The sequence below is a fragment of the Typopeltis vanoorti genome, chromosome 6 (assembly GCF_054136105.1).
Source record: "Typopeltis vanoorti isolate ZY-2024b chromosome 6, IOZ_Tvanoo_1.0, whole genome shotgun sequence".
Classification (NCBI taxonomy): Eukaryota; Metazoa; Arthropoda; class Arachnida; order Uropygi; family Thelyphonidae; genus Typopeltis; species Typopeltis vanoorti.
In genome coordinates this window covers 44,175,835-44,188,657 of record NC_143554.1, presented here as the reverse complement: position 1 = coordinate 44,188,657, position 12,823 = coordinate 44,175,835, and the positions used below count along the sequence as shown (strand labels likewise).

At 33.6% G+C, this 12,823-nt stretch overlaps 1 protein-coding gene across 6 annotated transcripts in view; it reads left to right on the top strand.

The window, feature by feature from the left end:
* LOC150105413 (uncharacterized) overlaps window positions 1-12,823 on the top strand; it is a 362,599-nt gene that overhangs the window by 260,953 nt on the left and 88,823 nt on the right. For 2 of the 6 annotated variants that reach the window (XM_090394788.1, XM_090394782.1), the window contains exon 1: window positions 9,421-9,506. The exons of the other annotated variants lie outside the window; for them this stretch is intronic. In XM_090394788.1, coding sequence (XP_090250914.1) covers window positions 9,446-9,506 — 61 coding nt within the window. In that variant the 5' untranslated portion in view covers window positions 9,421-9,445. Of the gene's footprint in view, window positions 1-9,420; window positions 9,507-12,823 lie in introns of those variants that run through there. 6 annotated transcript variants of the gene reach the window in all.

Here is a 12,823-nt window from a genome sequence, read left to right as displayed (position 1 = left end):
AATTTCCTCACAGTTGTAATTTGTATTTGTCCTGCAATTCCAATCATGCGAAATTAATTGTGCACTGAACTTCATTTTGCCTGTTGTATTTCGCAAATTAAAATTTACATATTTAGTAAATTTTATTTACTAAGTTTAGTCAAATAAATTCAGACTGAATTAATTTGACTGGAAACAATTTGTTACTTTTAAAAAATCAGCATTCACTGTGGTTTACATTTGTCCAGCGGTGTCCATAGAGAAAATTAGTACTGTATTTATAATTCTCCTTAATCCAGTCCTGTGTACGACACACACAAAAATACTTTTTATAAGGAATGACAGATGTAATCAATCCTCTAGCATTTTTTTCATTCTCTGAAAAGAGTAGAAGGCTTTTTTTTTTTTTTAATCTTTTCTGAAAATCGGTAGGGAGCCATCCTTCATTTACTTTTTGCTAATATTTTGTTAATATTAATTACTCTAAAAGAAAGTTAATTTTTTTCATCTCGCAATACAGTTAAAATGACAGTAGAATATATACATGAAAAAAATAATAATAAAAATAAAAACCTAAAGATTACGAACATCACCTCTCATAGTACGTAGTAATCAACTTTCGCGATGTTTAGAATTCTATTTTTTTTTTAATTTTATTATTTTTTAATACAGGTATACATTCTGATTTGGAGGAAAATTGTAGATAGTAATGGTGTAAAGTTTTCAAGTAGTACCATCATATCCTGTACACCACTTGTAAGGGTACATGTCAGGAATTTGATGATGAGGTATACATTCTACTAACGTTTTTGCTGCATTGTAAACAATGCCAGATTATGGATGTATGGATCCACGACGCGAATAGGTCTTGTTGAAGGTCCCCCCCCCCGTCTGTTTTAGCTCTGTGTATTAAAAAAAAAGCAACAATAAAATTCAGAAAACAAAATTAGTTGCAGAGATGAAAGCTTCAATTTTATTATATGATTTTATAATAACAATAAAAGAAAGCAGAAGTGATATTAGCAAAAACTCAATTGTTTAAATAATCTCGCTAATTTGAGTTTTTACAGATACAAATTCTGTAAATATGTCATTGAATTATATGTTTTTTAGTCGTAATTAAACTTAAAGGTTAGGGTGAGGGTTTAACATGGAAGATAGATTATTTTTTATTCGAGAAAATTTTTTAAAAGTTTTAAATTAAACCCGAATGCACCTGGGTACATTTAGGTCCTAACGAAGTCAAAGGTAATTGTACCAGGGCCTCTTCAAGAATAGGGCCTTATACAACTGCGTCATTGCATTAAGGTTAATCTGGCATTAGTTGTAAGATTAAAAACTTGACTTTCTTCCGGAGGAGAAAAAATTGCCTGCTTCAACAGTCAACTAACTCTAGAATCAACTAAAAATATGCATTTCTAAAAGCTCCTCTATTTGATTCTACCGTGTATGGAATTACTTTGGCTAGATCAAACTTTGAAGTTGAGGTGTTTGGTAAAATAGATTTACATATTTCAATCTTGTTTGAAACTCGAAAATTCGAACTACAATTGGATATGAAAGAATTATATGATTCGTTGCGATATAAAAACTGAAATTATCTATTTTTAAAAATAAATTTTAAATATATCTGTTTAAAAAAATTAAAATATATAATTCTTCTACAAAAATATTTTTATTTGATTATTAACATATATCTGTAGAGCTAGGGCCGAAAATTTGAAAATTTAATTAAAAGAATCAATTTATTTTATTTTATTTATTGCAATCATACCTGCTTTTCGCTTAAATTTATATACAGTATGTAGATATCATCAACAGCTTTCCTGTCCACTGCTGGACGAATGCGTTTCCATGCTTCTTCCATTTTGGCCGATCTTGAGCATCTCATGTTCTGCCTAGCGTTGCCTTTTATTACTAAGGCAATGCCCATTATTTTTGTTTTTGCTTCCTTATCCAAGTATTATTATTTTTTCTAACCGGGTTATTCCTAGAATGGCGCTTTCCATGTTTCTTAGTGCTGTTGTTTCTCTATGTGTTTTTAAGTCAGACCCCAGGTTTCACTAACATAGGTCATTGTTGGGAGTACACGCTGGTTGCAGATCTTTCTTTTTAGGCAGTTTGGTAAATTGCTTTTAAATATCTTAAAAAACTTGATTATTGGTGGAGTCGTTTTCAGTAAATATATAATGAACGAATTATACATTTGCTGAAAACGACTCCACCAATAATCGGTTAGACTTTATATGTGAAATGTCCTTGGGAATCGATGCTTCCTTCTCTCTCGATATTTTGGGCTACTAGTAAAGTTCAGTTCAGTAGTTCTTTTCAGCTTACAACAAAGAATAGCATTTTCTTCCAAGCAGCAACTTGCTTTTCTTATGCAATCAGAGGCAGCATACTGCCCACCTTTTTCCTGACAGTGAGTTAGTCGGTCTCATACTGAGGATTTTTTTCCTCTCCTGTAAAACAGACAAATAGGACAGAAGTACATGTGTAGTCCACAGACGTAGTAATCTGGCCTCATAGTCTTCGTTACTTCTGCCGGAATTTGAAATCACCACAACCTGACATTGTAATAACATTAGTTCTTCTTTTAACAATTTTTTAAAATTAAATAATTAAGCAAATGTTACGCGTGAACACAACTCCTGTTCACGTGAATTCACCGCAAAATAGTAATTTAAGGGACTTCGATATAGAAGTCCTTTATCAAAGCAATTAGTGCATTTTGCATAAAGCTCCAAGGATCATGAAATATGCACTTTTTTAAAGTTCAGTATAGTATTCAGTAGTATTTAGTTCTATACTTTTCGATAGTATTCAGTACGATAGCATTCAGTTCTGTACTTTTATGAAGCCTCGTTCCCTATCCCTTCTTTTATTCTTTGTTGACCAGCATATCGATTTTTAAAATTTTTTATGTGCTCCAATACTTAGGTTTTGTTTCCAATCGAAAGATTTTTTGTAACCTATAGTTATTACATTTGTATCATGGGTGGGTTAACGATTATGTTTTCTTCTTTTTTTTTTTTGTATTTTTAATTATTTACTATATACTCCGGAAACCCTGCTCTAGAGACCAACATGAAACTTTTTCAAAGCCACCTCAGGCCTCCAGTAAGCAATGCGGTAGTCTCACACCAGGCGGTGAAGTTCATCTCCCACCTAAGCTCTCAATTACAATTAACTTCTAAAACCAAACTAACATTTTTGCATTTTCCTGACTAGGAGTTTTGTTGCGTGCTTATTGTACCACAAGATGGCAGTAGCAGTCTGTCGTACTCTCCCTCCCGAAAGCTTTGTTCATTCTTTGATAGCTTGAGATAGTGAAGGCTGAAGGAAGAAGACGGGCAGCCCACCTGTTTTCTAAAAGTTAAGGCTATAGGAGCCACAACTGAAATCTACTCCTTTTGGCAATAAAAAGTGTTAGAAGATTTATTTCTTTTATTTACCATTTCTATCTTACTATGTCACTGAATGGAATCTTCACATATGTCCGAAAAGCTTAAATCTCTGTGTTGATCCTATCTTTTAACTATTTTATTCCAGTAATTTTTTTTTTTTTTCTTTTCTAATTCTCTTATGCCAAGACAAATAGAACTTTCAATTTTTCGTTACTTGCGAAATTGCTTCAATTTTTTTCCCCTGTCATTAAATAATAAAACTCAGGGCTGTGTATCCGGAATTTTTGTTTAGTAAATTGACTGGTCTGACTATGGCACAACCTCGCGTGAAACTGCTTTTTTAAAAGGGAAAGAACAGGAGGAAGAGTACAAAGAAAAGGGCAAATATAAAAGCTAAGGAGTTTTATTTAGCGTTTGTAGGATGCTGGGAAACTCCAGAAGCATTCTTTAGCTTTTCCTAATAATATATCCACCTTTTCCAAGCATGTTCCACCTTTTTCTAATCTGAACACTTCATATCTTTTTACTGCAGATAAGTTTCACTTCCCCTGATCACAATTTGATAATTTGTCTCATTAAGACAGATAGCACCTTTTTTCTGAGCGATGTTCATGAAGTTCCCCCCGCCCCACATCTTATCTTTGATCGGTATAGTCAGTGTCCCGATTCTATGTTCTTTTTTCTGTAATATCGTTCATACTTTATTCTATCTTATCAGTTAAATTTATGAATGCATTCCATAACAGAGGAATGTATTCTTAATGCAGTATATTATTAATCCAGATCTTTTTTAAAAAAACTTATTCTTTGCATGTCTCTAGTTAGAAAATTCGGATATCTATATATAGGTGGAGAGTCTCCGTAGCTCAGTCGGTATAGACAAAGCCCTTGGGTCGGAAGGATCTGGGTTCGATTTCCGTCCATGACGCAAAAGGTGAATTAGCTGATCTCATATGAATTGTAGAGGGTTTTCACCAGACTCGGGTTTTTCGTCCCTCAGAACAGGCAAACCAGCCCCGTGAAGATACATGCATTACAGCCATGAATACTTACGTCCCAACCACATTATGCAAAAATAAAAAAAAAATTGTAATATTCAATTTAATTTTAACTTTTTTTCCCCCAAAACACCGTTGTCCACAGGGTTGCTCATTCCTGCCTTAGAGCTGTACAGATAAAAATACTTTTGCTTGAATTAAATTAAGTTTTACTTGACAAGAATCGTTGCATATTGCACCGCATTATGGGAAGGGTCCCTATTCAGACAGGTTTCGAACCGTATCGAGGTCTCATCTGTGGAAGCCAGACCCAGGAAGATACCATGGTTGAATTAATGCAGAAATCTCATCATTTCCTTATACAAGTAGCAAAAAACTGTATCACCATATTATTAAAATATTCTGGATCAAAGATAGTGTGAAAAAACTTTCTTCAATTATCTTTGATCCAGAGTGTTTTAATAATAAGGTGATACACCTTTTTGATACTTATATATCTATATTAAGCGCATCCATAGAGCAACTGGAAGAATAGCAGAACATTGCACCCTTCAATTGGAAAAGACCTAAGTTCAATAGCAGGGTTTTTCTTCCCGGAAAGGCGGGTTTTTCCTTCCGCGCACAAGCAAATCGACAAAACGCACATAATATATGGTAGATGGCATTTATGGTAGTAGTAGTAGTAGTAGTGTTGTTTTGTAATTGGCGAATTAAGTAGTAGGGAAGACGGTGAGTGCATGTAGTTGTAGAGTGCCCTCCTGCGATGAGTCCTTGGAGGTATCAGGTTGTAACAATAATAATAATATATGGAAAATATATAACTTTTGCATTAATTCAACCTCGGTATCTTCGGAGTCTGGTTCCCACTGACGAGGCCTCAATAAAAGGTAAAAACCCAGTCTAGGTGGTGATATCCTTCCCACAATGCATAGCAATATACACGTCCTAAAGGAAGTGTGTTTTGAAGATATTAAGGCAAATGATTAGCTTAGTCACGAAGATATAACACGCAAACTTTGTTTGCTACGCTTGAATAAAGGAATAAACCAGAATATAATTTCTTGCCAAGTATAATTTACTTTATAATGTCAAGTGTAATGTAACAAATGACAAAAAAATCTTTCTATATGTTTCTCGAAAGAGAAGGAAATAATTAAAGTAACTCTTTCTCTTGGTGCTATTTTGCTCACAGACCGTCCTACGGTGTACTTCATAACAAAAGAAGTTTAAGTGCAAATTTTGTACTTTTGTATAACATCAGAATTTCGATGTTATCCAGAATCCTAAAAGCACTAATTTTGAATATGTTTTTATTATATTATTGCAGTCGTGATCTTATCCATAAGCGATTATCTATCCCTTAGCTTTAAAATTTTGTTTGTTGTCTATGAAATATAAATTTTTTTAACTGTGCATGCATAATTTTGAAATACCCTGCATGATAATACGCCTTTTCTGTATCTCGCGATGTCGGAAATCAGTTAATAACTCTTGAAATATGCGCTATATGTCATAAAACTATTTAAATTTCTGAGAATCCTGCAGAAACAGACAGCACGTAGTGAAGCAACAGCAATAATTCAAGCTCCACATACAATGACCCTGAAGCTCTTAGGGCACTTCAATTTCAGTAGTCGAGTTTTTTAAATGTTTGGTACCATGAGACAATTTCATAAACAGAAAAACTGTCTCTTGACATACTTCGCACTTTTTAAAGCTCCCTTTTTTCCCCCTCTTATTATCTACCTGCCTAATTTCGTCCCACATTAATTGGAATGAATTGTACTAATCGATTTGGAAGGACAAATATTTAATTCTGGTCTACCTGCCACACACATATCATGCTCATCTAACTCAGCCTCCAGTAAATCTGACATGATTTTCTACTCAAGATTACTTCTTATCCCGGCTGCTAAAGTTGCACATAACCCAAATCAGTTCAGTTAGAATGCTGTTCTCATATTTAGGATGGTGAAAAAACCTTAAAAGTCCTTGATGCTGTCTGGAAGAGGAAGAAGTTCAGCTAATTGATGACAGCTCCTACTCACGGATTCGCTTCAACTGTTATCTCACCAGGGGTAAGTTTGTGCGTTGTATATTTCAGCAGGTATTTCCATAAGCATAGTACTACGACTTGGCTTCCTCCATTCCTCCGCTTTTCCGTATGGATGCTTATTCATAGTTCAACTGCAAACCCGACAAACCTATTTCAATTTATTGTTTTTGACTCCACTCCGCCCTTTATTCTTTGAAACTGTTCTTCACCAAATGCAGCAAGTATATTTCATTGGGAAGAGAAGTAGTAGATTACTTGTCAAGGAACTTAATTATGGTTTTCGTCCGTATTTTACTCAAACGCGAGCAAACAAAAGTTTCACTTGAAATATCTTCAGGACTAGACTACTTATATATGGAAATTGTCGACTTCAAGTTTTTCATTCATTCCATGATGCAGAGCAGCCTCTGTTCTCGGGCGTATATAATGCCATGCATTATGAAAAGGGTTACCACACCCACAGATTTCAATATTTACCGATGTTTCATATCAGTGGGAGCAGATTAAAAGATTAGCGAAAAATACTTGCTATCTCTGACTTTCAGTGTTGGAGTAATATGATAGCAAATCATTTAACTACTTGTAGATTGAAACATGACTTGGATCCACTGATGAGATCTCAATAAAGTCGAAACTGGTCTGGATAATGACCGTACCTATAATACATGGCACTGCACACGCCAGAGAAGAAAATGCACTGCGCTGTACCTGTAAGATACAAGGGCAAAGGCAAACTTGCAAATCATTCAAGTTTCAACTCTTGTTTTGTTCATGTTTCGTTTAAAATGCGGATGAAAACAAAGTGTAATTTCTTTTTCAGTGTAATATATTCCTCACCAAGAGAGCCACAACCTTTAGCTATTCAAAGAGAACATCGCAGCACAAAGGTGATTAGGTTCTGAAACTCTTTACTTATTGCTAGGACTGATATAAAAATATCAATATGTAATTCGTGCCTTCGGATTTTAACCATGCTAGAATCGGCAACATGCATTATAAACTGAATTATTTCACTAATTCAGTGAAATAGTTTCTCTCTCTCTCTATTTAATGCAACTTCCACCCACAAAATGCCATAAAAGTATAGTACATTAATACCGTGGATTACCTGATGTGTTAGACTTCATTTCAGCCTCAAGGCTGACGGTTGGAAAGTATCTATACTATCCATTGGGCCAACACGAGTCACAAGGATAAAAAAAGTAATTTAATCAACAACAGATTCTCAAAATTCATCGTGTATGATGATGAGGACAAGCAACACTAAAAACTATTCATTGTATCAAAAAGAACATTTCTTGTGGTTAGAGATCGCTTTTTTGCAGCTCAAGTATAAGGTTTGAAATGTGGAGGAAATTAATTGATGAAAACCATAACTTTCGTCAATAGAAAGCGTTGATGGCAATTACAATAACTGTTGAATCCATTACACGAGTGTAATGCATTCAGTATCAGACATTGAATATCACTGATATGATATTCAATATCGCTTAATATCATAAACATTGAACTATGAATTTCATTGATTATCCAGATATTGAATTCTTTGCTCAAAGAGTTTTCATGCTGCTGGTTATATCACTCATGCTTCCAGCACATATTTCAAATAACCTAAGTCCCAGAAGATATGTTCATGAAGTTTAGACTAAATGGACGATGTTTTAGCACCATGAAATTCATCTGAAGAATCTTTTTCGTGATGATTTTTTTAAACATCTCTTTATAGATGAGCCTCATATGAGACTATCCACCCAGCATTTTTGCCTTTACTGAAACTGATCATATCTATGTCAACTCAATGTATTTCATCTAAAAACACGATTCCATATATTTTCCCCAAGACTTTCATTGATTGTAGCAGGTAAACTTCTTACATATGTACATATAGTATCAAGAATTAGTCAAAAATGATTCACTAGTGAAATAACCATTTCTCATGGGAAAAAAAAAAAAAACGCTTTAATTTTTACAGGATAGATAAGATTCTTCAGTTTGTTTTTACGTTTTAAAATATTCTCCATGCACTTTCTACCTGGTTCCACCTGCAGTTCCCTTGCTTTGGATGATGATGATGAAGAAGAGAAGCTGGTATAAGATTGATCTAAACAATCGCGAGAGGAGCTGTCCATCATAGCGTTCATCGTCACGTAAATTAGTGATGTTGTTTTGTCTTCTTGAGTGGATCTAATAAAGCTCATGTAGTTGTGATCCCCGATATTCCTTTTGAGTCGCTCATATGTAGTGAAATCCTGTCATGGAAATCATCTCTTAGAAAACTTGAATTCTACAAGATGTAGCTATTATCTTGTAATTTATGGAGGTATACAGGAGCCAGTTAGATAAGAAGGGAAATTGCTGGTTTTGGAAGAAGACTGAAAATCATATTTCTCGACAACTTCGTTTAGGAGAGCAATTAATGTTTCAGAAGAAGAAAAGGAATATTAATCTATTCATGTTACTTAGTTCTGCTCCAATGTTTTAGAAAATTTGAATTATTTGTCTCGCTATATATTCATAATCGAAATCGAGATTTTTTTTAATCTTGTGATATCATTTTTAAAATTCATGTTTTTTTTTTTAATTTTTTTTCTGTTTTTTGATTCTCCTCTCAATGTCTGCCTGTGTGTCTCAAATTTTATTCAAGAAAATTTAAGGGCAAATTATTGATATTTATAAAATTTATTTCAAAACATACAAGAATTCTTATTAGATTATTCATTAATGTCTTACCGTTAGCCTTAAAGTTTTTTCAAACTCTTAATCTGTTTGGATAACTGTGTACAGTTGTGATTTGCTGTAAAACTTAAAGCATTCGGTGGAGACCGATCTACACGACTTCATGATGGACTCCGTAATTTGATATACCATTTGCGGATCGGTGTTGAAGCGTCCTCTAGTGGCGCATTTCAAATGAAAAAAAAACAAGCATGCCATTTATGGCGAGCTGTGATAGCGGCTTTTATAGATAGGATCCGGCTATTGCACTTAGTTGTGCAATTTGCAGGATGCCGCGTGCCTTTATGTTAAAGAAACACAAACAGGATGCAAACAGTGCAGAGAAGGATGGTGAGCACTTACAGTTTCATCTATAGTACTCTATAGATTGGAATATGGCGATGTTCAATTGTTGATAAATGTATTGTTATCAGAATCACCACGAAAAAAGTATTGTTTACTGGCAAGTAATGGGCAGTTGTCCGCTTCAACAATAAATAAATAAATATTTTTGATATTAAAAATATTGAAATTAACTAACTAGAAAGCGGAAAGAGTGACATTTTTCGGCGTATACCATTTATTGAAACTTTAATTGCCGTTAGTCTTTTGTTTACCCACAATTCTTTGGTTTCTGAACAAAGTTAAGATCTACAGCGTATTTGATGCATTTCACGTGTTTGGATAAGAGACTTGGTTATTGCGTGTTGGGGTTTTACTGTTTAATGATGAAAATTGTATATTTTTAAGTATGTTTTATGCTTATTCAATACAAACCGATTTGATTAAAGTACAGGGTAGTTTTTTTGGTGATATAAGAAATAGAGCCAACTTAATGCTTACATCTCCCTCTCCTTTACCTCAAAATTTCTTTCGTTTGAGCTCTATATAAAAAGAAAAAGGAAACATTAAATAAGCCCAAATGCTTATTACTAACATAGAAGACATATTTATGCGAAATATTTGTTCAGAAAAAAGACACTGCTCAGTGGTGACCATTTTGAAGTCTGTAATGAAATATATGTTGGGCCACATTATTACTATATGTATGTTTTTTTTTTTTTTTAATCTTGCTTTGTGATGATTTGACTACCCCATCTTTAATTTCAGTGTCGAGTTAGTTAAGTAGCATTTGTATGCGGTTCTCACTTGCTGGCTTCCTGTAATCGTATCTACGGCACTTCATCAAGAGTGTACAGTTATGTATAGACTCCACATACACACACATAAAATGTCATATTTTAAAGCACTTCAACATTTCTCTTTTCCCTTCCGCCTTTTTTTTTTTTTTTTTCATATCTACAAAGAGCCAGTAGGAATGACCTTTGGCAAAGGTAACATTCCAAAGAATGTTAGATCAAATCGTCATCTTCTAATTTGGAAATGTTAGTAAATAACTATATGTGGAACAGACATGTATAGATGTAATATATGCTGCATTCTTGCTAGTGGTGAGTTTTGTGGCAGAATATAACATTTGAGACTGAGTAGGAAATACATTTCTAGGGTGCACTCTTTTAGTGTGTGTTTTATTTTTATTTTATTTTTTTGGATATGGAAAGAATTGTCCTTGTCTGCTAATACCAAGCTGTGCCTTCAGTAAAATTTCAGAAATTACTCATAGATTCAAGGGAAAACATACTACTCTACTTTAAAAATAACATGTCCTACTAAAGGTGTTTTAAAATATATCATTCAAGACATCTGGGGAAGTTTTAATCCATAAGAAATATAATCTGACAATTCATTTATAAAAAAAAAATAAAATTTATAATGAAGCATTTCTAGATCAACCATGTTTTTTTTTTATATATTTTTTTAGAAAATTTATAAAATTAATAATTTAATTTTATTTTTATAATATTAGATTATTCTGTTAGCCATAGAATTCATTGCAAGAGGTTCACCATAAATACCTCAATGCATGTCGTACCATATCTTAAGCTCTTCTCCAGACAACAGTGGAGTGCAAGCATTTTAATTGCTTGCACTCTTCATGGGAGAAAAAAAAAATTAACTCATCTACATACCATACCTTTTATCCATTTTCTGTAGGTGGTCTCACATTCTTATTTTCCTTTTGTCCATTGAATTATCTATCCAGTTTCTGTTTGGTAAGATTCTTTTCTGTAGTTAACATGTTCATGATCTTTAGACATTCTAAGACTTCAACATTTCAACTTGGATAGTAAAATCAATATAAGTTTGCAAGATATTGGATTTTTTTTGTTCCATTTATCTGAATTTTAGTCTGCAAGCAGGTAAAACTGACCAACTGAATTGCACAAAGATTTACAAATTTTTTAGTGTACATTAAGTATATTTTACAAGACTTAAAAGGAAAGGATACTTAAACAATTGGAAATTAATATTTTAATATCCTTTTAAAATAAAATATTCAACTATTAATTTATTTATTTATTTAGTATGCAGTTTTTATATTATTATTTTGGTAACCTCAATGGAGTCAACAGACCCATTGTATGAGGCCCACTCAACCAGTAACATGTCTGTAAATCTACTTTTTATGCCCTTTTTCACCACATCTTTATACATCTTCCAGGGATGGCCTCTCATTCTTCTCATCTTAACTTCCATTCTTTTTATAATTCCTTCTGTATTAATCTGATAAAATTCCTTAACTAACTTGAAGGTCTTTATCATATCTCCTTTTCCTCCTATCCACACTTTTATAATCCACATTCTCTCAGTTGTTCTTTATAACCAACACTTCAGAGTCCTGATATCACTTGATCATTCATCTTTGGATCCTCTCTAGTGTTTCCACATCACAATGAAAACTAGGTGACAAAATCTGAGCACAGTAGTCCATATGTGGTCTGACAATGTCTTATATAGAGGAGTTTTGGGTAATGGAATGCAATTTTACACACAAAATGGTATAGTGTATTACTTGAAGTTTCTCTTGTCATGCTACTTGTTATTGTTTCATCATGTTATGTATTCCTTAATGTCAAAATTTTCAAAATTATCTACTATGACTGGTACTACCCTAACTGGAAGATAGTATAGCTATCATAAATGAGAAATTGGATATCTAATATTACTGGCATTGCTGGACCCTTGGACTGAATACTTTGATTCATTCCACATACTGATTATTTCTTCTTGTATAAGTAATATATATTATTATTTGGAACATTCCATGAATTCTTGTGAGAGACTCGCCCTTGCTCTGCTTGTCCCGCCCCTCAAGCTGCCTTCATAACACAGTAATAAGAACAATGTGGTATTAACTTCTCAGTTAGATTTTGGTTTTGGTGTTGTATGGGATGTGAGAATCCTTTTATGTAAAGACTTTTCATTTAAGGATGAATAGCTGGTTTGATATTATTTCAGCCTTTCACCAATGAGACATTAGTACATCAAAGGTGCCTATAACATCATTATCATTATTTCATTGTCAAGAGATTCATATCATGAGAGGTCCCACTCTCATATGAACAGCTCGTCATATCTTGACTTAAATGCATTCACTGTCTCTGCAGTCACCACACTCAGTCAATGCATTCCAATCACCCTCCATTCTCCATGCAAAAAAATCTATTCCTCACCCCCTTGCTCACATCCATCTTATACAGCTTACAAGGATGGCCTCTTGTTCTCTCCCTGTCTCCAGATATTCTATGAAAAATCTTATCCCTGTT